Source organism: Poecilia reticulata, chromosome 23 (genome assembly GCF_904066995.2).
Source record: "Poecilia reticulata chromosome 23, P_reticulata-male-v2, whole genome shotgun sequence".
Taxonomy (NCBI): Eukaryota; Metazoa; Chordata; class Actinopteri; order Cyprinodontiformes; family Poeciliidae; genus Poecilia; species Poecilia reticulata.
This window is the reverse complement of record NC_088852.1, coordinates 8,471,458-8,496,849: the sequence shown is the minus strand read 5'-3', so window position 1 is coordinate 8,496,849 and position 25,392 is coordinate 8,471,458. Positions and strand designations below refer to the sequence as shown.

The window sequence follows — 25,392 nt, the reverse complement described above, 5'->3', positions numbered from 1 at the left end:
TTAACCTAATATTATGCAGTGCCTTGTCTCATGACCTGAATGCTTCCTTACTTCCTAGAAGTAAACAACATGACAAAAAGGAGCATCAGTGAAAACAAGAAAAACACAACTGGAGACCAGGAATCCTTCACTGCTCCACCTAATTTGGTTGTTACGTAAATAATTCACCACATTATTAACAGAAATGATTGTGAACCTAAATCAACAGCACTGTTTGTTTTTTTTTAACTGGCAGAGTCCAATTAAGTTAGTGAAGCAACTGCAATCTTAACTAAAAACAAGCCATTTCAAAATCTAACAGAAATCTTTACCAAGAATCAGCAATAACAGCCAATCAATGTGGGCAGATCCTGTGAGGCAAAACAACAGAAGTGACTCTTTTTCTAACCCTGGAATCTATTGCCACCTGCCTGCTGTCCCGCATCCATCTACATATAAGTAAGCACGGCTGACATTTCTATTTCAGAACGTGCCTCCCTTGGTGCGTCTTCATCAGCCAAGTCTGTTGCCCACGCCGTGTGAAAAAGGGTGCCTGCCAACACACAGTTACATCTGTAGTGTGCTAAGCTGACTGGGAATTACAGCCTAAACTGTAGGGCATTGTATCACAACATAAGGTACTTGTGAACATAAATAGAGCCAAAACAGCATTTTGCACACAATTTGTCCAAATGATACAGTCCAATCAAATGAGGATGCCTGCTGATTTTGCCGTTTAGTCTTTTAAAATATATTTTAAAAATAGATTTTTTTTCATTGCATTTATTGTAAAAGAACAACAAGAGGGTTCGAGCAAAGTTCAATCTCTCTCAGTTGCACAAGTGAGGAGCTAAATGTATATGACGCTATTGCAGCACTTTCTGTGAGGTTGCAAAGTTTACTGGTGTGAGCTTACAGTTTAAGCTGCTACTGGGAGCGACAGCAAAGCAATGATGGAGATGGCAGAAGGAGAGGAGGACAGTGGTTTCGCTAGCTTGCCAGTTGAAGGAGCAGGAAGCTGAGACTAAACGGCAATAATCGTCTAACGAGGAGAGATCTGGAGAGCCAAACCAGATGGAACAGCCACGTGTCTGCTTGGATCTCTCACAGCTTTGTTAGTACCAAAAAGAGACAAATTCACAAAAAAATACAGATTAAATAATGGCTGAGATTTTAAAAAAATGGAATAAAACGATTCAGTGTCAACATCTGTTTGTCTTAATTGCGCATCTTCTCCTTTTTTTGTTGTTTTATTACCTATTAAATACACATGCATTTCCTCTGTTTTTATTGCTTATACCCAAATGCTTTCTCTAATTGATATTCAGCACAGTCAGTGACTAAGGGTTTTTCCCCGTTCTCTGCAGCAGTAATTCAACTTTAATGAGAGGAGAGGAGGTTGATTAGATATAGCAAATTCTTGCTCTTCAGGGAAGAGTGTAGTAAATGAAATGGTGCTGTGGGTTTCAGTTAACAATATATATAGACAGAGAATATGAGAATTGATGTTGGAGGTGTGTGCACATCAGTGTCCTTGAAGTCAAATTTCCCAGGGTGCTCTGGTGTCAGGAATCAGGGACAAGGAACAAAAAAAGCTAAAAATATCCCCGATGCTGGTTTTTTGTGAGGATTTTTGGAGATACCGTTGACACAAGGACATAGTTACACACCATTGTACACCAACATACACAGCTCTAGGGTTTGGTGTTGCATAACTACACCGGTGGCTAATTTAAGACTGCGTTCAAAATATTTACTAATCACTACATTACACTCTCTTTTGTAACTCGCAGTATAAATGTGTGTACTAGTAATATATTTTACAATCACAGAGTGATGCTCTTTAATGAAATTTGTGAAAATATTCACTGCAGACTAATTGAATATGTACATGATTGCTTACAAATACAATTGGTGGTACTTGGGTTTCTTATTGAGAATCTCAGAAGACATTTTTTTTAAACTTTTCATAAAGGCATATACAAAGCTAAGTAACTGACAGAACACAAATAAGGCACAGCTAAAAACTATCAATGACCTTGTTTCAAGCAAAAATTACTGAAGAGAGATCTTTAGTGGAGAATACTTGGAGAACTAAATACTTAAGCAATGAACAACAGCTTCCCTACTTAGAAAACTAGTAGGTTCAGAAAATGCTAATTGCCATCTCCAGAGAAAACTATCAGAAACAAAAGGTAACAAAAGTGTATTTCTTTGTAATTAGATAATAAAAAGGACCATGTTCAGCAACACAAGTTGTAAATTAACAGTTTAATTCTTTAGCTAATGTATTGTAAAGATGTGACTGGCAGTGGTGTTTAAATTTGGCATGGACATGTCAAGAGTATTTTTACTTCCAGAACATGTAAAACTAACTCTTGGGCAAAACCCTCAGTGAAGATATGTTCGATATTACGTTGGAAAGTACACAATACACGTTTTTACAAACCTGATTCGTATATGTAATGGCTAACCATCTAATCATGAATAAAAATTGAAGCTGGAAATTTAAAAAAATTAAGAATCTGTCCGGAAAAAAGGGTAACTAGCTGTTAAAGCCTTTCTAATGGAGAATCAATAACTTATGCTAGATTAACTTCTGAAGTGTGCAGGTATATGTCGAATAGTAAGAATTGACTGGGATTAGTAAGAATTACATTAGAAAGGAAATTAGTTTGCTAATGTAAAAAAAAGCTATTTTTTAAAGTAATCAGTTGAGTAACTGTGATTTCTATAATTTTGTTCATATTCTTTTAAAAATATCTGTTTTTGACTGTGGACTGGCAATTACAATTCTGTTCATGCAGCACAAGAGGGGAAAAAAAACACCCATAAGCCTTTGGGAGGAATGGTGTAGCTGAGATAAAAATCCACTTATTAAGGTCTGTGCTGAGGATGGAAAAAGAAAGGGCCAAGTAGAGGAAGTCAGAGAAAAAAAGGTAAAACTGAGAATAGGTGTGCGAGATTACATATGTTAATTTCTTTTTCAGTTTATGTGCTCCTGCCATCTTTATCTCTCTCACCACTCCTTTCAGTGTCTGTTCCTCCTTGCATCTCATTTATTGACTCTCAATCTTTTCTGGCACTTTCAGCTACTCCACACCCTGAATGCATTAAGTCGCTTTGGTGCCTGAGGTGCACTTCTGCACCTCGATGTCAAAAGAAGGCCGACCCAGGGACCCTTTCACAGATGTTTACACAGGCATCTGCTTAATAGTGCAGCGATCTAAAATTGCAACTCATCAACTCTGCTGCAGTGGCATTAGAGAGTTTGCATGTGAATGTGCGTCTTTGAGACAAGTGGAAGGAGAAGCTGAGAAACACAAGCACGTGCAAATAAACCCAAATAAACAAGCAGGTGCTGTGAGAAGAAGCTAATGTTTACAAGTGACTTAATACATGTGGCATCTAATACAACTCTCATAGAAAAACACTTGCGAGTATGCAAATTCATAGGAACCTCTAATTTGCACGCACATGTTCTACAGTCTTTATGGGGTGTGGTGAACAGAAAACAGACAAGAGCAATAAATACAAAACAACTCCCCGTGAAAAAACTTGCATCTGCAGTCTCAGAAGCCTCTGTTGCAGCTATGCTAAGCTATGAAGTGTAGCTTTGCCCAGCCTGAGTGCTTGCTGGTATTTACTGCAGGGAGTGGAAAGAATGACCCAGTTGTGAGAAACACTATCCAATAAAGAGAGAGAAAGACATGGCGAGAAGGAGGACAGGTACAGGAATATGAAAAGGTGGATGGGGACTCTGGATGTCCCAAGTGCCCAACAGTGTGCAGTGATTGGTTGCAGGCATGCAGGGAAGGAAGTGTGGAGAGAAAGGGAAGTGGGAGGGGGACGGGGGAAGGGGGGCTGCAGAGGGCTCACCTGCAGTGGTGCATCTTTTACAGCTGCAGAAACGGAGCCATAAATCACTTAGTGAAGAACCAAGGACATACAGAAAAATATTTGAAGCAAGACAAAGGTATGAGGGGGCGTTTTATCATCAATAAAACCAAATAAATTAGGTGGCACTGTGGAAATATGCACACTGCATAATGAACTATGGGAAAGGAATTACTGAATTGGCCACACAAATGATTTTTAGAGAAGTGATTATAAATCAAGATATTTAAAATGTGATGAAAACAGAAAATGAAAGCAATTTATCAATACCGACACTGCTTTTCAGCTAATAAACCAGAGAAATAAATAATAAGAGTTGCTCTATTCTTTGTACAGTTTAAATGCTCATCTTGTGTATTGCTATACAAATTTGTCTTTTGCACCAGCATTGATGGAAAATTACGGTCTGTGCTGGCAGGATTACAGCCATCCATCTGAGCTACACGTTAATTTATTGTGCGATTACGTGCTAGACAACACATTGATTTCTTTCTAGCAGGTCTACAAATTAACTACCACTATGCAATGATGTGGCACTAAAGCAAATACCAATGCATAACTCAGAACAATTAATGATTCTTTTTAATTTTGATGTGATGCAGTTACGTACACTTGTAATTTGCCCAATAAAGACAATCAACATAAACCCTTATGGAAATGTGGTGATTGTGCAAAACCTTATTTCCTTGCAGTTGAGCTCAGAAAAATAAAATCATTCCAACATACAAAGTTTCCGTCCAGGGAAAATTAAAGTAACTGAAAGACAACTTTCAGTTACTTTAAGCTGACTCAGAAATGATGCCTGGTCTTAGAAACGGTTATTTTTTTGTCTCCAGAAACTATTACAATGTTTTTTTAATGGCTTTAGATGAGGATGATTTTCAATGGCGTATTTAGAATAGTGGACTAACTGGAGACGATGCTGCTTCTCTCCCCAGAGAATAGTCTAAAATAAGACAATACTTGATCGATGTCCTTCACATAAAAAAAGAAACGGTTTCATTGTGTATTTTTGATTAATATAAAATGATTTTGTTTTCCTATTATCTTGATATTGTTAACAAAACAAGAAGTTTGTTGATTTGTGAAGATTGTCAGACCATCAAAAATGCTTGGAATGCAATGTTTGTCAGAATGTTGACTAACTCTACCTGCGAACACACAATTGAATACAAACTTATTAAATAAAGGTTATGGAAGAAGCCATTTTCCTAAAGTTAACAAAAGACTTATACGGTATGCTTTTCTTACTGATCGTACACGATCATATTTCTAAGGTGAGAGCCACCAAAGAAAGAAAATATGGGAATGTTTTCTTTAGGTTCAAGTCTTTCTTGTTCAACTTGCAGTTTTCCAATAGTTGTCTACGACAAGAAGCAAGATGTGGGCATCTAATTCGATGAGCTGCTGCTTTTCAAAGACAATCTAGACAAACTATGAACTGAATTGGGATCTGCAATGCCTGTGCTTAACCAACAAGTAGCAAGGCATAATATTATGTGGCATCTCTCTGATTTATTTTATGTCCCCAGACCTTGACTCATGTTTCTCAGCAGCTAACCTCATCTTAACCCTGAGCAAGCAGCAACGCACACGAGTCAGCTGAAGTTCAAACTGCCAGGGCGCACAAGGATCAGACCAAGGTTTGCCGTTTTGACTCACTTCTCGGCTGACTCAAGCCTTTTAAATCCACATACACATTGTAGTGAATAGCCACTTGAATCACTCACAGCTCAATATACTGCCTCATACCGGTTCGCCTCTCAGTAGGAGCAGACCCGTGTGAATGAAATGAACATAAAAATCCATTTCACCACTTTCACCTTTTCACTTTACCCTTTTTGACTTTCTTCTCCCTGCAGCTTACTTACTTTATTTTTGCTTGGTAATTTTGCCCTCTGCACCCTCTCCTCCTTTCAGTATTGCGCTTTCCTCTCTATGGCTTTTCACCTGCTCCTGTACTACTCCCCGTTTCGAAAATAAGAAATCTTGGTGTGAGCTATGAAACTGTTGGATTCTGAAAACCATGTGCAAAAATAATAACTCGGTTAGAGATACTAGAATGCCATCTGCATGTACATCTACTGACCAGTTGTATTTGCAAGCATCACTTGTAAAGTTTGACCAACAACCAAGAAAGCTGGAGAGCAATCCAACAATACCAGGGAACATTTTGATCCTTCTACAGCTCTGACTATTCGTGCTATGAAATCTTATCTCAAATCAGATAACAGATCACACAGGACTACTGCTAGATGGAAATTTAAATTGCACAATTACAATTTAACTATTCTATGGTATTTGTACTGGTCTTGTTTTACTTATATCTTTATTGTCTGTGGAAATGTTCATTTTTTTATATCTTTTTGTTTTTATTTGTTTTTATTATTATTGCATGCTATTTTATGTTGAACATGCTATTTTAAATGACACTTTTCTTATTTTCTGACATTTTAGTCTACACCCTGTTTGTATTTGGGCCAAATGTCTTTTGTCAGTAATACTGATTATGACTTCTTATTTAAACAGATTACCTATGAGTGATCTCCTTCAGGTCATAGCCACTTTTGTCTTTAACTAGATGGTGGAAATTGCAAATAATTACTTTAAATAACCAGGAAATAAAGCAAGTATAAAATGTTCTTTGGCACGGCTTCTTTTGGTCGTTTATAAATATGAAATTACAAAATCTGTATCAGCCCAAAATGGTGAAGGAACAAAATATAATCACCTTGGCATACATACATTTTTTCAGTGCCTTATTCTTTCCCTGTTGGTCCCATTTTACCCTAATCCAAATAATTAAGGAATATTTACATCCTTGCCAAGCAATTAACTACAAAAAAAAAGAACAATGCAAAATCCAAAGCCACTGCTTCATCTCTCAATACAAAAGGTTTATAGAGGTTTATGTCCTACATTTTTCAACACAGTATTGACTTGTATGTACACAAACATGTATAAATACAAACTACCACACAATTCCCCCAATTTAGACAAAAAACTGGAACTTGGCAGAATGCCTAAGCCAACCTTGTACACTAAGGACTTATCAGGGGATGACGGAGAAACAGTTGGCTTGTAGTAATGCTGCAATATAAAACCTCAGAATAGGGATGTAAAGTGAAGGAGGTTGCCAGAGGCTTCCATTGACTGATTTGTCCTGACATACCTCTAGAATAAGCACCACAGTCTAGCCAGAGTAACATGCATCCGGTTACTGCAGTGAAAGAACAATGTTGCCACCTGTCTGAGAGGAAACCAGCTTTTAGATAGTAGTGTTCTCACAGATCATTGTATCGGCATCAAATATGCACTCTTTATGCAAAATTGACACTTAACACCAAACGTGTCAAAATACACTCACACATGTGCCTGTGTGCCTTTCCCTATACATTATATACTCTGTGCTTGTGGAGCAGCCTTTGCTGCCATGGCAACTCAAGCTGCACTATCTGGTGTGGGAGCAGCAAAACACACAAAGTGCCAAGGCAACTAGCAAGACTGCTGAGGAATACTTAACAGTAGGAGAACATTGACATTCTGGGAATACTGGCTGAATAATGCAGTGGTTTAGGCCACTTGCAAGGACTGAATGAACAGCTGGGTGGGGTTGTAATGGCTACTGGCAATGGTGATAATAGTATGCACACGTGCGTGTGCCTCACTTGAGCCGCATTGTGTTTACAGCAGTACAAGAACGGGTGGCAGTATAGATCATAAAGTGCCGTCCACATGAAGCCCGGCAGCACTAAAACATATTTCATCATTAGCTTTAAGCAGTTAATCCTCTGCTCCACTGACCACAGCTCAGCTCAGCCCATTTCAATAATCTGTGTCTGGAGCTAACCAGCACGTCATGCATGCACACAAACACATGTGGCCAAATCAAGAACACAATCAGTGCACAAAACGAGACCGGTCCAAAGCTGTGAATATTTCAAGACTCATGCGTGTATCTATAAATAAATAGAAAGAAGGCCATATGAAAACGACCTGTTCATTCAACAGATAGGGGGGATCTGACAGACCGATGGCGAAGAATAAAGTGATTGCTGTAGTTGGAGAGAGAAGTAATAATGCAGTCAAGTCAGGGTAGCCAGTACAGAGCACGAAACAGAAGTTGACAGAGGTTGAGGCATGAGTGAGAGTTTGACCTTTCCCTTCTCGACAGCAAACATTCACAATTCAGTGTTTGAATTGACCCATTTCTTGCCTCTGCCACCTGTCACGATAAAATGACAGAGCTCAATGAGTCCTTACAAAGCCAATCTTCCTTAAAGTCAAATATACTGTAGCTTCATAAAAACATTTATTTTTATGTTTGCATCTTTTCTAATACTGTTAGCATCTTTTCTAATACTCTTGCTTCATCATGGTCCAAATTCTTGTAGCTTATTTTATATTCATCTTTGTTCATTTTGGTACTTTGTTCCTCTTCAATTGGGAAAATAACTATTATGACCAAATTTCCAGTCCAAATACTTGTGAGTATACATAATTATGGAGCTCAACAAAGAAACTGACTGTTGACAGAAATCATGAGATTTTTTTCCCCCCAGATAATTATAACAATACAACAATTACTGCAATTGAGGCTGCAAGAAAACAAGGGAGAATAAAACTTTCAGCAGACAATGGGAAGACTGCACATGTTACAGAAAAATGGCTTGGCTTTAATCTTTTGAGCTTTCAACCTCTGTGTGTTATATTGGCTTTGGAAATACTGGCAGCCTTTTTGAAATTTACGAGTTCAAGTAAGGATCTATATTCTCAAGGAAATGCACATACAATGTGGTTTCAGTAATGCTACCCACACTAATGGCACTAACTAATGGCTAATATATCGACAGAAGGCAGTTCAAAATGTGAACTCTAATAATTTTGTGTTTGCTTTAAAAACTCTGCAAAGCTCCACTTTACAGCATCTGCTCTGTCACATGTGGCCATCAAGTCCCTGTAGCCCTTAATAAAAAATAATGATTGGTCGCAGCAGCAAGGCTATAAAAGCTTATTTTGAAAGCTTTTCTTATGCCCTCTTATATTACAGTTGTAAAACGAAACAGTTGGCAAAACCATGTATATGCAGATTAAAACTTTCCATACTCCTTAAGTCATAGCTTAAAACTTGTAAATACCTTAGATAAAGGCACAATAACCTGTTCCAGCTTCAGCTGCCTTGCATGTTCCAGCTTGCTAAATTTTGGGCGACTGTCGATGTCAAGTTCAAGGTTAGCTGCTCATTGTATTGAGTGCCAATGCTCCCCCATTGGGATTGACAGAGGGAAGATGCATTAGCACCTCAGCAGGTAGTTCTCAATCTCATCTTTTTGCTCTCTTTTCTCTCCACTTTTTCCCTCCACACCTTCCTCTTGTCCCCGAGTCTACCTCTCAAGCCTCGACCCCATGCCGATAACTGGCCGGCTTCTGTCCAGTAGTGTGTGCATTAGCTTCTGCACGGGCGTAATGGGTCACTGATGCATCCATTTGTGCACATTTAAAAAAAAAAAAAGACTAGTAATCTTTGACTATAACACATTTTGTCTCAACATCAACAGTTATCTGTCACACCAATGTGTTATCCGATCAGATAGCCATAAACAAAATCGAAGTCAATAGGGGGCTAAGTCTTTCTCCTTGACTTGCTGTTGTGCATTGACCTGCAGTAAATGGGTTTAAACCTAACCCTGCCGCAGTCTTTTATCTCCATCACTTCTTCGCCTCCTCACATGTTTATCACAGACCAACGAGCACACAAACTGACCGACAGACAGACTGACAGAAGCCATATGGTCTATTCACTTCCAGAAGCAGGAGGTAGCCATCAAAGAGATCTCACACGGCAGCTCCGCTCAGCCATGGACAAGTAGACAGAAGAAGGCAGAGCGATGAATCGAACAGGAAGAGCAAAAATTAAGAGAATGTTGAAGAAAGAGGGCAGAGATGCGTAAAACAAAACAAAAAAAAGAAAAAGAAAAAGGTCCACAGCATCACAGATCCAGCACCATAAGTAATATTTTTGAAAGAAATTTAGCTTGATCAATTTTGCTTTATAATGTAATATTTTAAACCCAAGTAATGTGACAGTGGTGGATTACAAATTCAAAATGTCTAAAAACTACAATCAACTTTAAAAAAACTAAAATATAAATCAAAAATGGCTCTGCCTTTGGTACACAGCAAATAACCATATTTAAAGTGTAACATTATGCCACCAAATTAAAATATGTACTTATTTTATGGCTGATGAAACATCTTTTCTAGGAAAGCTAATAAATGTCTAACAAGGATGTTATTCAAGACCTGGCTGAAGATATCAGCTTAAGCAAAATTTTATGTATTAAACAAAACTGATGTTTAAGGGGAAATCACATGAGTACTTAGGTAGTATTCATGTGAATGGAAAGATTAAAGAAAAACTTCTTCTTAAGCTTAAAAACAAGATTAATATATTTAATGTACAGGTAAATTTGCAACCAATCTCCAGTTGAGAGTGAGGATAAATTTAGGGTCAGGACTAACTATGACTTGTCCTAATATGGATGGGTGAGGGGCTCAAGAATGCATTATGCAATTAGTACAGACATACTGCTGCTATTTCTATTTCCACTTCCACAGGACTCACATTGCACTTTAGAAATTTTACACTAACCCCCATTACGTTGTGCAATTTTACAAGCAAACTGAATTTAATTTACTCTACTTCCTGCTCAGTTTAGTTCATGATGTCATAAACGTGAGAGTATAAACAGGAACATTTAACCCGCCCAAGAAGGACTCGGTTAAATTATGTCCACTCTTCTCCTGTAATTCTCAGATTCATTCAAGGTGATGTGTTTGTCACAACGCCACATAAAAAGCAGAAAAGCAGATTGAAAGATGAGCAGTGAGAGAGCTGGTCAGAGAAGGAGAAATGGGCAGGGACTAAAGGATGGAAAGAAATAAGGTGGAGGGCAGAGTATAAATCAACATCCATTAGTCCAGAGGTTATAAAGTCACTGATGAAGGAGGTGGACTTCGGCTCAGACTTTTTATTGTCTTGTTGTTGTTTTTTATTGCCTGTGATGTCATCTAATGGTATACAGTTAATGACAGGGGAGGGGAAGTGTGTACAAGGGAGGGAAGGATGGAATTGTAATGGTGCTGTGTGTGCACGCCTATGTTGACACATGATATTGATTGCCTTTGTGGAAGTGTCTGAAAGGGGTCTTTGTCTGAATATACCATATGTATATAACTGGATTTTTCTGTTTGGTTTCCAGGAAATGCTTTTAAAATGTCCCGTTGAAAGATTACTACAAAGTACAATTTTAATTTGATTTTTAAAATGTCTATTTAAAGACAGGCTACCTAGAAAATTAAGTGTTATATAAATATATAAATCTTTGCAAAATCTCTTCTCTGGGTCTCAGCTCACCGGTCATGCCAATCTCTTATTTGATTTAGTTTGACTGAGTCTCTGCAATCTCAGGGTGCATATACCTGTGAGACAGTGATGTAAAGGTGCAAAGGGTGCCAGGTCCTACAATCCTTTGCACCAGTGCATTATCCCTTTAGCTGTGAAAAGGTCTGCCACACACAAAAGGGCACAGGGGCATGAAGGCAGTCTAAGGTGGAAGCAACAACACTCCAAAACCCAGCTTATCCTCCACTTCTTAACTCTGAGGGGACAAATCCTGTTTAGCCAAGGGCTCTGAATTCGCACAGAGTGTGACATGAGACTTAAGGAGAGACAGTTACAGTTGAAGGTATTAGAAAATGCCCTTGGAAACATTACTAACTTCCATCTTTTCTTATTTTATTTTACTTTTTACCTGTGCCACACTGAACATTTTGGCTTCCTGTGGTGCCTCGCATCTGTGTGTTTATAACCTCAACAGTTTATTGCATTCCAACCACCATTTTTTTTTTATGTATTTAATGGCAATTCTCTGTGATATACCAACTGAGTTGTGAATAACTGTCAAGTACAAGAAAAACTTTGAACAATTTTGAAAAAGTAAATCTCAGTCAAAGCCATACATTTATCTCCACTCCTCTTTACATTATTTCTCACCAATTTTTCCACAGCATTACACTGCCACAATATGTTTTATCTTGATTTTCAAAATATATACCGGTATATTTTTGGGGGGCTAAGAATGCTTTCCAAGAAATCTGAGGCCTTCGCAGGACAGTTTTATTTTGAGATGAATTTTTTCTAACTCAATTTATTGGGTGACTTCTAAATGCAGTTGGTTGTATGTCATATTATTTAGATGTATTGGGAACAAGGTGCCTGAATGATTATCCATGTTACATTTTTAAAATTGTCACAGTGAAAAGGTGTGATTTACATGACTCCTTGGGGCTCCATTGTATGCTATTATCAGGTACATAAATTACTTAATAAATTATGCATTTAATCTCATTCTGACTTCTTAATTTCCCTCGCAAGAGATAATAAACTTTGTCTAATCAATTCTCTAACATGCCGATTTGTGCTGTCTAGCAAGTTCTGCAACGTGCTGATGTGCACAACAATTTCCCCCCAGGGTTCTGGATTTTATACAAGTCCAAAGTAAAGGAAAACTGTAGCAGATCCTCCGGATTCCGGGTGTGAACGTGTGTATGCGTGATATACGGTGCCGAGGATGAGCAGGTCTGAAAGATATCAGATGCGCTTGGCAGTAGAAATAAAACCCCCGTAGGGGCCTTCGTGATTCCCTTACCTCAAAACACACACACATATACACAATTTCTTCTTCAGTAAAGGACACACGCTACCATTCACTCTCCCCCTCTTTCACTCAAGCATACGCACCTTCATGCTGCAAATACAGCCGATTCAGCTGATTTGCCTGAAAGTCAATCTGCCTTTCTACTACTATCCATTCTCCAATCCAGTATTCCCAATTCCCAGCTCTTACTACACATTCTAACAGAGAGAAACCAAATCTCGGCTCCCATTGATTAAACTATCTATAATGCAGTTTACTCAACCCAAAGTCTGCTCTCTTTACCTTCTTGACTCGTCCACTTTTTGTGCCCACGAAGACCAGTGAGTGGTTCTTGTAGACGTAGGCAATCACAGAGGTCATTTTGTCAATGGCGTCCGTAAAGAGAGGCTTGCCGTGCACCATTTCAGACACACCCAGAGGTGCATTCATGTCGAGCCCACAAAAGTCATCGTCAATGGTTAAGAGCTGCAACAGAGCAGAGAAAAATCGCAAGTAAGAAAAACGAGGGTGGAAATGCTTCAAAATGCTTTGCAATACAGTTTTAAGGCACTTTTTCCCCAATGTAAACTTGCAACAGACACTTAAAAAACATGTTAATCGCTATTAGTGTGAGTGGAACATGCGTTTCAAAAACAATTTTAGTTCAATTAAGTTAATTTACATAGTATAAATTCACATGTCATTTCAAGATACTTTGCAAAAAAAGTTATTTATATGCAATCATACACACATTGTGTCAACACAAGCATTTTTTTTTTGGTATTCAGAAATAGCCTGAATTCTAAAGAAATATGACTTGTATCAGGTATTCATCAGTTTGTTATGTTGGAGGTAGCAAAAAAAATGAAAACAGGTTAGAGAAAGGAAGAAGACTGCAGTCAGGCTCTTGTTCTTCAACTGCGCCGGAGGCGGCTCTGTCAGGCTCTATTCCCCACCGTCCATCCAATACAACAGAAACTGCTGAAATGCTGGTGCAGCAAGACACCAAAGTGATTCAAAGTGAAATAAAAACAAAAAGAATCTTTCCTGCACTCAGGCAAATCACTGCAAAACGTTTGAGTTCACCACCTGGGCACAATATAACCTTGGTCTGACTGACCAAATGGGAAACAAACTAAAGTTAGAAAAGTACCTTCTAGATTAACATGCTGCTACTGCTAATGGATTCTAAATGGGTCAGCAAACTATAATTTATCTATCGTGAAATAAGCAAATCCAACGGTATATTTTTTTTCTTCTTTCGTTAAAAAAGCTAAAATGTGTGTTGCGCAAAAGAGGAACTTGTCATAGGAACAAAAGAAACTTGCATGGTAGCAAATACTTTTCATATCACTTTGTTCAGGCTAAATCCAGAAAACCTGATACAAAATAGAATAACACTAAAATAATGCTTTTTAGCAAAAGGAATATCCCAGGTAGACCAAAACAAGGTGCATGAATGAAAATTATTTAGATACAAAATTGTTCCAAATCTAAAGCTACCTTAAAGGTTATGAAAAAATCTGAGGGAATGCCTTTGAAGGAAGACAGGTCTTGTTGTTTATGTCTCATTTCCCATTTTTTCTTCCTCTAAGTGCACTCTGGGGGCTTCCGATAAATCGCGCAAGGCCATGGTCTCTGCTCAACCTATCACCGAGGGCCATCATCATCGTCAGAGCCCTTAGAACAAGATATACGGGAAATATGGGGTCTGCTTTCATTAGACAAATGGAACATAGCTGGTTAAGGGCACAAGCTGAAGGCTACAACGTAGGGTCATATGGAGTGGGATGAATGATTGATATAGACAACCTAAATGTGGGTCAGAAGCATGTCACACAATTGAAGGTCTGACATAAAGGCAGGGGTGAAAGTAAGGGGGTACGGCAGGGTACTGGGTACCCCTAAAAGATTTAGAGGGGGCACGCAGTACCGGCAAGAGAGGGGAGCGGCCGTCTGATGTAAAAAACAGTGGGTTCACTGTGCAGCCGCGAGTGCGCCCACTAATTAGCCGTGACTGATTTGTTTTTCCAAGAACAATCTAAAACAGACTTAATCAGTTAATAAATAACTTTTTTTTCCTATTTCATATTGTTTCTGAACTGTTCGTGCTTTGCTAGATCAGGGGCGCAACACGTCGATCGCGGAAGGCATTAGTACAAACTGAACGCCGCCAGTACACTGAGAGCAGAACGTCCTCCTCTGACTCTCTGTCAAAACGTTCGTAACTTTATTAAAGAACAACAACAAAAAATAAACAAAACGTCCATCCATCCATTTTCTTACACCCTTGTCCCTCAGTGGGGTCGGGAGGGGTGCTGGTACACCCAGCTGGTATACTCCAGCTAGCGGGGTACACCCAGGACAGGTCGCCAGTCTGTCGCAAGGCAACACAGAGACACACAGTACACACAACCATGCACACACACACTCACACCTAGGGGAAATTTTGGAGAAGCCAATTAACCTGACAGTCATGTTTTTGGACTGTGGGAGGAAACCGGAGTACCTGGAGAAAACCCACGCATGCACAGGGAGAACATGCAAACTCCATGCAGAAAGACAGGGGCCGGGAATCGAACCCAGAACCTTCTTGCTGCAAGGCAACAGCTCTACCAACTGCACCACTGTGCAGCCCTTTAACAAAACGTGTTGTTAAAAGCTAAAATGAATGGTTATATGCCAGACATGGAAAACTGGGATGCACTTCCATGCCATCATGTTCAGGATTTAGGTCTCATGGTTACATTACAGCCAGTGGGCTGAGGGAAATAAAACGTTATTTTGTAGCAATTCAAGCTATAAAGCTATACTGTATATATAAGGTAAGAAAAAAATATGGAAGGAGAGAGAAGTAGTTCAGTTATGATAGTTTGACTTTGACAACCTTAAGATGTAGATGTGGTGTGAAATTCTGTTTGTTTGTCATAGATGAGGTCATAGCTACAATGAGCTCCCTGTAGTTGTGGGGGAATGTCTTGCTTCTGATCGTTGCTAAGGAAACAGTCAAATCAGTTATGCATGACTCAAACTATTAACCCTTTGCAACTGCGTCAATCATTTGAGGCGCCATGACGGACTTCATAAGGGTATATTTTAGGAGGTTATGGATTAAAACAGGGATCTTAATGGTGAAATATTAAGTTTACATTGACAATGGTATATTAAAACCATTAACCATCTTTCATATATCAGGTTTAAAATTTTGAATCATACTTGACTTAAAAATACCTTAAAACTAAAATTAAGTGTAACTTACAGACATTTGCTGCTGTTGTTGTTGTAAATTGTGACAAGAAATTTTGCCTGCTTGGAGAAGAGCAAAGAAATAATTTTGGTTTAATAATTTTACATGTTAGCATAGAAATAGAATATAGGATGATCCCAAATAAATGACGCTGCCCCTTCATATTTGATGGGTTTTAAACGACCCACTCGAACACATTTGTTCTGTATGGTGCAGAAACGTAAACAATAGACAGAACGTAACGTCTTCCAGCTTTTTCTGTGTAACTGAGAACTCAACACCAACAGCAGCACAGCGTCAGCAGCCTACACTGCTGAGAGCTGGGAAGGAGATAAATTAGTCCATTTCTATGCTTTCCTGTAAACTGGTTATGAGTCTGTTGGTTTTTCACTTCTCTTGTATTCTAACTATTAAACCAAGTGGTAAACCACAAATTTGTCTAAGCACCACAAATTTGGAACAAACTTCCAGAAAACTGTAAAACAGCTGAAACACTGGGAGCCATTAAAGCTCAGCTTAAAACCCGCCTGTTTAGAGTTGCTTATGGCTAAATTAGGTTTAGAGTGTGGGTTTTGATGTATTTGATGTTTTTATCTTTACTTCTCATCTAATTATTAACTTCTTTTTATTTCTCCTTCACCCTGTCTATGTAAAGCCCCCCCGGAAAACGTCCCAGTTAAACGAATCTATATCTAGGGGTGTGAGCATCCTTGTTAAATGACATCTTAACTAAAACTCTGAGGTGTGAGATGTTTAACTGAAGTCCTACAAGGGGTGTGGGTTTTAATGTTTTTATCTTTTTTAACCCGTTTTTTATTATCTTTGTCTTTCTAACTCTTTATTCCCTGTCACATGCTGTTTTTATTTTAATTATGTAAAGCACTTTGAAATGCCTTGCTGTTGAAATGTGCTATACAAATAAAATTTGATTGATTGATTAAACAAATGTTTATCTGTTTTTTTAAAAATTGTAGTTTCTCTCTTATGTCTCCATCAGATGAGCAGAAGTAGCAGCTTTTGGTGACATTATTATTAATAATAATTACATTGTTTTTGAATATGATGCAGGATTTAAAATGAACTGATGAAGATGGTCTAGTCTGGCCTGGGAGAGACGTCTATGGTTCCCTTCTGGACCTGTTACCCCATCAACCCGATGTGGAAGGCTATGTTCAGAATTTAGGTCTCACGGCATCTCAACGTGTCAACATTGCAGCCAGTGGGCTGAGGGAAATACAGCTCCACTTTGTAGCAATTCAAGAGCTACACAGCTTTTATTGCAATTATATATATATATATATATATATATATATATATATATATATATATAATTGCTTCTTTGTGTGCTTTATACTTTTGTCATAGTACCCCGAACAATTTAAAACTACTTTCACCCCTGGATAAAGGTAGAAAAAAATAAAAAGAAGATGGACATAGACCAACACTGACTGAGAATAAACAGAAGACAAATTTCTATGCAGGGCAACTTTTCCACAAGTTCCCAAATCTTCCCGTCTTTAACCAGAGATCTTTTAAGAAGAAGCTGTTGTCAGGAATGAGCATGTTGTGCTCCAAGTCCTGCCGTAGTCCTATGTTTGAGTAATGGTTTGCTGATGAGAACCAAGATCAGTCCTTATAATAGGTTTTAACAGCAACCAGTGCCTATGCTCTGATCTATTCAGTCTTATTCCTCGTTTATGGGACAGGTCAAAAACTCCCTCTGTTTTTTTTGGTCCTCATCAGTTATAGCTGAGGACATGACAGATTACAGCTCATCATTCCTGGGTTTAAAGGTTAACAGGATCTATCGGAAACAAAACTGAGTACTTGGCAGTATTTGGGCCTACGATGATTGAATGCTTCCTCCAGAGATAACAAGGTTCCCCTCATTTATTCAAAGATTAATTAATTTTTCAGAAAAGGCCAGTACTTCAAATCATTAGGAAATTAATTATCTGAACTCAGCCTAAATGGGACAAAAAAAAAAAACCTTGTATGTGAAATTTCTTTAGGTTACCCATCATCTTCATTATTTTCTTCAGGTTAGGCAGGAAGCAGACACCATGTTTTATTTTTTTAAACTAAAACAGCATTTGTAGTCAAGTAGCTAATGGCATCACTGTTGACCTTGATTTTGTCTCATGTGCATTTCTTAAATATTCAAAGATTTTCTAGATTTCCAATAAGTGAGTTAAATTTCAGGAAACATTTGTAATAAGAACAAACTTTTAATCTATTTTGTTCTATTTATTTATGTCAAACATCCAAAAAAAACAAGGAACAAATGCTTGTCCAAGTAAAGCGCTCCAGAAGATTGATAGATCCATCATAAAGACAGAAGGACAGGAGAAGGGAGTCTATATTTGGGCAGAGGCCAGACACTGATGCAGAATCAGGTCACTCTCAGCCGTATCCATCTCTTTGCTTGTGTCTGGCTGCCAGCACCAACACAAAAAGAGCTCTCTTCTGGACCGTGCAGAGGGATCAGTAGATACAGAGTGTGGCAAAAAAAATAAATAAATAAAGAGAGCGGGCAGCAAGCACAAGGAAGCTAGAGTTGCTCAATGCGATTAGTGGGGGAGTGAAAGAGATCAGCACTCTAACATTCTCTGATGTATGGCCTGATCTGGGTTTGGACTGCTATAAGGACTTTTTCTACTCGCTGTAACTTCACCAAATTAATGGCACACGATCAACTGCAGCGACGCTTGGTATGTCGAAATTGAACATATTTTTTAAAAGTATTAATGTACTTTTGGTGGCACTTTTTAGCAATGTACTTAATTGACTTATTTTTAGGCAAAAAACAAAGGTGATTCGTAGAAATAAAAAGTTGTTTGTATTATATTTTTGTGCAAAGATTAATCTTCAAAACTATGCATATAGACAGAAGGAGAGGGACTACAAAAATGTATTCCAGCAGGCTTTATGTTCTTTTTGTGACTTTCCAAATGGGAACTAGTATTTTCCTCTTGCCCTGCTGTGCTAAATGACCAACCTGCTAAGATCCTTGGAGGCACTGCATAATTCGTTCATGACTAAATGGCTTTGCTGTATTTAATGTGCTAAAATTATGTAAACATTAGATTTTCTCTTAACAAAACAATGGCTGTATGAGTCGTGCTGCAGAATTAATAACTTTGTGCTTCTTCACCTGTGAAGGTTTCTATGTAAATTAAATTTGCTTATTAGTTCATACAACCAACCTCACAAATACAGCCATCATGCCATGTAGAGTTTTTGGGGTTTTATAACCTTTCAAATTTATTTCTGTTTTAATTTTTATGCAAGTCTGTAATTTGCTTAAGTTGTTTTAATGCAGCAATGATGGAACAATTCTACTCTGAAGACTGCAGTTGGGAATGTGCAACACCTGTCACTAGACATAACTTAGCTTTATGGAAACTCACTCAATAATTAAAGAGGAAAAAATAAATAAAGTTTCCGATTTCCATCTGCCTCACAGCTATTTAGTTAAATGTAAAAATTTTAAGCAGGATTAAAAAGGTACACTAACAAAATGACCATAGCTTGAAAATCCCACCGATCTGTACATTAAATGGCATTTATGTGTGTAAATTACGCCGAGTACACACTTGTAAGGCTAGACGATAAACTTGATTTACTTGTGTGATCCGGAGGCAAAACATGCAAGTAAATCAACAATACGAGACAGTCTCATGATAAATTGTTCATTCATGTTTGCTGATGTTTTCGTCTGCCAACCATTAGTTATGCAGGTACAACAAATAAATATTTGCAGGGTGGGAAAAAATGAATCAAATCAGGAATAAAACAGCACGACAGGGTGAGACATCACTGCAGCAGGAGGCGGAAAAGACAGAAATAGAGGAAGGTGTAAGTTTAGAAGATGGTGAAGGGGAAAAAAATCAAAATCACAAATCAACCTTGAAGCTGTAAGGTGTGCTGAATTTTATGAAGGCACATCATTCTCCTGATGATTCAATGTTTTCTCTTTATAATGTACTACAGAGACTTTCACCTCTCTGTGGAAGAGGGAACATTTTATTCTTATCAAAAACGAACAGAAAATGAAAACATTTCGCCAGGAGAAACAGCCTTAGTGGGTCAATTACATAGAAAGTAGGGGTTTAGTGGATTGGCTTGTTTTAACGCATTTCATTTAACAGCTATTATTTGCTGCTATGTAAAAGCATTTACTCCTTATTTTGGCGTTTGCTTTCTTTATTGTACTTTTTGTCACAATTGTCTGATAAGACAATTATCTTTGTCTTATCAGAGAAATATAAAGAAAAGTAAAATGTTTAAATTATTACTTTATTAGGGGGAAAGGGATTTCCAAAGCAACGTGGCCCACTATGGAAAATGCAACTGCTCCCTAAATCTAATAACTGCTCCCACCGTTGGAGGCAGAGGCTACCATTGATCTCTTGCAATAACTGGAAATTAGTCTTTTACATCACTGTGGACAAACTTTGGCCCATTCTTCTTTGCCAAATTGTTTAAATGTAACCATATCGGGATGTGAGAATGGACTACTCAAGGTTTAACGTCATGTCCCAGCCTGTTTCACAGACTGAACCTTTAAAGAGTAGAAGTCTCTTTTTACCATCAAATCATTAAACATTTTAAGGCAAATTAGGCCTGCAGCACTTTAGATGTTATTTCAGGGCTCTTTTTTTGATAACCTGGATTAAGGTTATATACTTAAACTGCTTTCCTCTTATTGTGAGAGAAATAGAGAAAAAATACACCAACACCTAGCAGGGAAAGCTGAAGTTTACATATTTTTTTTTAGTTAAAACAGTAGAGTATGACGAAGAAAGCAGAAGACACTTGTTTAATCACAGAATAATGATATTGTGATTGATTCTGACCTTTAGCAAGTGGTATCATGTAAGGAGATTTAATTAGCGTGCCAGCCAGCGAGCAGAATAGCGGATATGTGCATGGAGTGAGGTGAAGTAGAAAGGGAGGGGGTTCAGTCTGGATGTCCTTAATGAATCTGCTAGCCTTTCCCTTCCTGAGGATGTGACCTAGACTGACTCATCAGCCGCAGCAGTAGCCAGTGACTGATTAAGCTCCACAATCAGACAGTGGAGCGATTGAGATGACCAGCACACAGGCCGCCATCATTCAAAGGCTGGTTAAGCATGTAACCAAACTTAAACAGGAAAAAAATGCAAAGGAAATTCCAGGTGAAAGCCAGAAGAAGACTATATTTAAAAGCAGAAGAGCTCCTTTCAAATGAAGGGTGATGTCCATGTGTTGAAGGGCTGTTAGAGATCAAGAAAGAGAGTCAAAGAAACAGCAGCGGGCCAACTAGAATAATCTAATTAATTGGGGAGAATTCAGAATGTGAAGTCGGTAGCACATAACAAATGTAGAAGAATAGCCCGTGGCATGTTAGTTAATGACATGTAATTAATGATCATTACTAGAAGGGATGATGGGATGGCCGTAGCCTGTCAGAGACTTGTGAACGACCTTGTAATTTTTCCGTCAGTCTTCGAGGGGTGGCAGGCTTCCCTTTGCTGCTTACAGAAATTGTTGTTGTAAGAAATATAGGAATCTGAACAAAATCTAAAAAAGATTTGACACACATAAGGCTAGTATTTTTGTAAGATTGCGATGAAAAGGATAGGCAGAGGAAGAAAGTGGCCGAGGATGCAAGCGATGAATCAAGGATGAGAGAAAAAAAAAGTGAGGGAATTTATTGCAATCCTGCTGTTTTGTTGTGTTTTTTTTCTGCTGACATAGTCAACATGGAGGGAACAGGCAGCGCTTTTTTTATAGGTCACATGCCACTTCACAATGATCTATGGATGCAGGCCCTTTGCAGAGTTATACTGTTGAGCATGCATTATGTGGATCAGCCAAGCATGGCCATTTGAGGCAAAGAGGAAGCAACCCCCCTTCACGTACACACTTGTTCTTTCCATGTATCCTCTCTCCCCTCTGCTGTACATTCCTTTTCTTCTCTGACTCCCTCTCTGCCTCTCTCCAGTGATGACAGAAAGCCTCTTAAAGATGGTGTGAAGCATCAAAGGTCTGGCAGGGGCAAATGTTTTATACAGCCCTAACAAAGACAGCAGCCTCGTGTCCCAGCACACAATTGCTTTAATTGTTTGATTATAACATTCTACAGATGCAAGTGTTATTATAAAAAACAAATGTTTAAAATGTTTAGCTTAGGTAAAACACGCAATTTACCCCCTTAATTGTCACCCTAAAAACACTTGCATAACTTGGTGATACTGATAACGGGGTTAAAAAAATAATGTTATGATAATTAGTGTATCATAACACTAATTATCATAATGTGATAATTAGTTTAATTCGTTTCTTTATCATAATGTAAAGATCATAATGTGATCTTGATTAAAGATCACATTATGTTAAGATGTTCAAGTGTTGTGTTTACTACAGTCATGGCCAAAAGTTTTGAGAATGATTCAAATGTTAATTTTTACAAATTAACATTTGTAAAAATGTTAATTTTTACAAATGATTTTTGTAATTGTTTGCCATTTTATAATTGCCATTATAAAATCTGAAATGCTTCAGATTTTATAATGGCAATTTGCATATACTCCAGAATGTTATAAAGAGTGATCAGCTTAACAGCAATTAATTGCAAAGTCAGTATTTGCCTAGAAAATGAACTTTATCCCCCAAAACACATTTCAACTTCATTGCAGCCCTGCCTTAAAAGGACCAGCTAACATCGTTTCAGTGATTGCTCCATTAACACAGATGAGGACAGGGCTGGAGATCAATCTGTCATGATTAAGTAAGAATGACACCACTGGACACTTTAAAAAGAGACTGGTGCTTGGCATCATTGTTTCTCTTCTGTGAACCATGGTTATCTCTAAAGAAACACGTGCAGTCATCATTGCACTGCACAAAAATGGCCTAACAGGGAAGAGTATCGCAGCTAGAAAGATTGCACCTCAGTCAACAATCTATCGCATCATCAAGAACTTCAAGGAGAGAGGTTCCATTGTTGCCAAAAAGGCTCCAGGGCGCCCAAGAAAGACCAGCAAGCGCCAGGACCGTCTCTTAAAAGTGTTTCAGCTGCGGGATCGGGCTACCAGCAGTGCAGAGCTTGCTCAGGAATGGCAGCAGGCAGGTGTGAGTGTGACTCTTAGAGCAAGGCCTGGTCTCAAGGAGGGCAGCAAAGAAGCCACTTCTCTCCAGGAAAAACATCAGGGACAGACTGATATTCTGCAAAAGGTACAGGGAGTGGACTGCTGAGGACTGGGGTAAAGTCATTTTCTCTGATGAATCCCCTTTCCGATTGTTTGGGACATCTGGAAAACAACTTGTTCGGAGAAGACGAGGTGAGCGCTACCACCAGTCTTGTCTCATGCCAACTGTAAAGCATCCTGAAACCATTCATGTGTGGGGTTGCGTCTTAGCCAAGGGAGTCGGCTCTCTCACAGTCTTGCTTAAAAACACAGCCATGAATAAAGAATGGTACCAGAATCACCAGTTTGGTGTTGAACAATGCCTTTTCCAGGAAGATGGAGCACTTTGCCATAAAGCAAAGGTGATAACCAACTGGCTCAGGGAACAAAACATAGAGATTTTGGGTCCATGGCCTGGAAACTCCCCAGATCTTAATCCCATTGAAAACTTGTGGTCAATCATCAAGAGACGAGTGGACAAACAAAAACCTAGGAATTCTGACTAAATGTAAGCATTGATTGTGCAAGAATGGACTGCTATCAGTCAGGATTTGGTCCAGAAGTTGATTGAGAGCATGCCAGGGAGAATTGCAGAGGTCCTGAAGAAGAGGGGTCAACACTGTAAATATTGACTTGCTGCATTAACTCATTCTGTCAATAAAAGCTTTTGTTACTCATAATATGATTGCAATTGTATTTATGTATGTGATGAAAACATCTGACATACACGCATGAAAACCAGAGGGCAGCAGATCATGTGAAAATATAATATTTGTGTCATTCTCAAAACTTTTGGCCATGACTGTACAATGTATAGGGTATAATATTGTATTATAAGGTTCATGCTGCCTTTTCATATTTTAATCCTAATTCCTGATTTTTTTTGTGTGTGATTATTTTTGGTTATAACATTTTTTGCTTTGTGCATTGGTAATAAAAAAAAGTGATAAGGTTAGATTTAAAATATGCTTCTGTTACAAAAAAAATGAGAATTTTCATCCACAAAAACACATAGCAACTAAAGTCTCACGTCTAACAAAATCTTACTGTTCATTTGCCTCAATATATATTGATAGATGTTTACTGGACTTCTCAGATGTGCGATACAAAACAAATATTGAGTTGTCCATATTTTGTACTTACTTGTGTATCTTCCTGTGTTTTTGTGCTAAAACACCATTCAACACACCATCAACAATGTAAAAACATGGTGGTGGTAGCATCATGCCACCCATATTTGTTAGATTTTATTTTATTTTTTAAATTAAGCCCAACTTATCCTTCTTTCTTCCCCTCCATAACTGTGAATTATTTTTGAGTTTGCCTATCACAAAAATTTAAAGTGTAAGGTGGTAAAATGTGAAATAATTTCACGAGTGTGAATATGTTTTGCAAGGCACCTTATTTATCTAACCCTTACGAGTTACTAAAGTGATGGTATAGAAAATATCCTGGTTCTGCCCATCATCCATTCCAAAGTGTTTAGGACTAACCACAAAGTATGAATATTTTTCTTCACCATCAAAAATGTGTGTGTGTGTATTTGACTACACAGTTAGCTAGCTCGCTCTAATGAGCCTAGGGGCTGTTCGTCCTCTCCCTAATTGGAGGAAAAACACATCATGTTCAAAATATGATGCTGTTTGAAAGGTTGAGAAAATAAAAGTGCAAGAGAAATCAAGAAAAGGAGAACAGGGTGTGAGATAGCAGAAGATACTGAGCAATGAAGAGGGCAAGATAAAAGGGAATCTATTTAATACAAGCCTCAGTATCATCTTAGCTCCCTCTCACACCCAGCCCTGACATGTAGTCCGCCATTAAAAAATAATAACAGCTGTCTGTACTATATCCCTTGGTCTACACTTTAAAGGACATGAAGACTGTCAATTTGATTGTACTAGATCCTTAAGAATTGTATCCTGTTCAAAGTGCCAAAGACAGTGTGTGGTTCTTTTTCTCTAACCAGATCGCTGACTTTAGTGGCAACAGGGATGACGGTGCTTTACAGTAAACAAGAGCTGCCTGCAAAAAACACAGGCCAACATTAGCGCCTAGCACTTCACAATGATGCATTTTTCAGACTATGAGGTCAGATAAATCTTCAGAAAAAATAATAGGACTATGTGCATTTTAGATTGCGTGCTGTAAGAACTTTATTGTAGCTTTCTTAATAATTAACTTTAAGAAACTCCAGGTGAATTAACGTGCATGTTTGAATCAAGGGAAATGGTTAGCGATGCAATAAAAGTCATCGGTGAGGGGTTACGTTTTATAATCACAATCCTAATGTAGACCATGGAGTGCTTGTTACGTGGAGTGTGTATTTCTGTAAAACTTCCAGATTTTTCTAGATTCTGTTTTTTCCAGTTCTCAGTCGTTTAAATTAAAGCCATAA

The 25,392-nt window shown here is 38.2% G+C and overlaps 1 protein-coding gene across 3 annotated transcripts in view; it reads right to left on the bottom strand.

The window, feature by feature from the left end:
- Window positions 1-25,392, bottom strand: part of plxna4 (plexin A4) — a 236,777-nt gene that overhangs the window by 173,512 nt on the left and 37,873 nt on the right. For all 3 annotated transcript variants that reach the window (XM_008400677.3, XM_081603886.1, XM_008400675.3), the window contains exon 3: window positions 12,879-13,061. In XM_008400677.3, coding sequence (XP_008398899.2) covers window positions 12,879-13,061 — 183 coding nt within the window. The remainder of the gene's footprint in view (window positions 1-12,878; window positions 13,062-25,392) is intronic.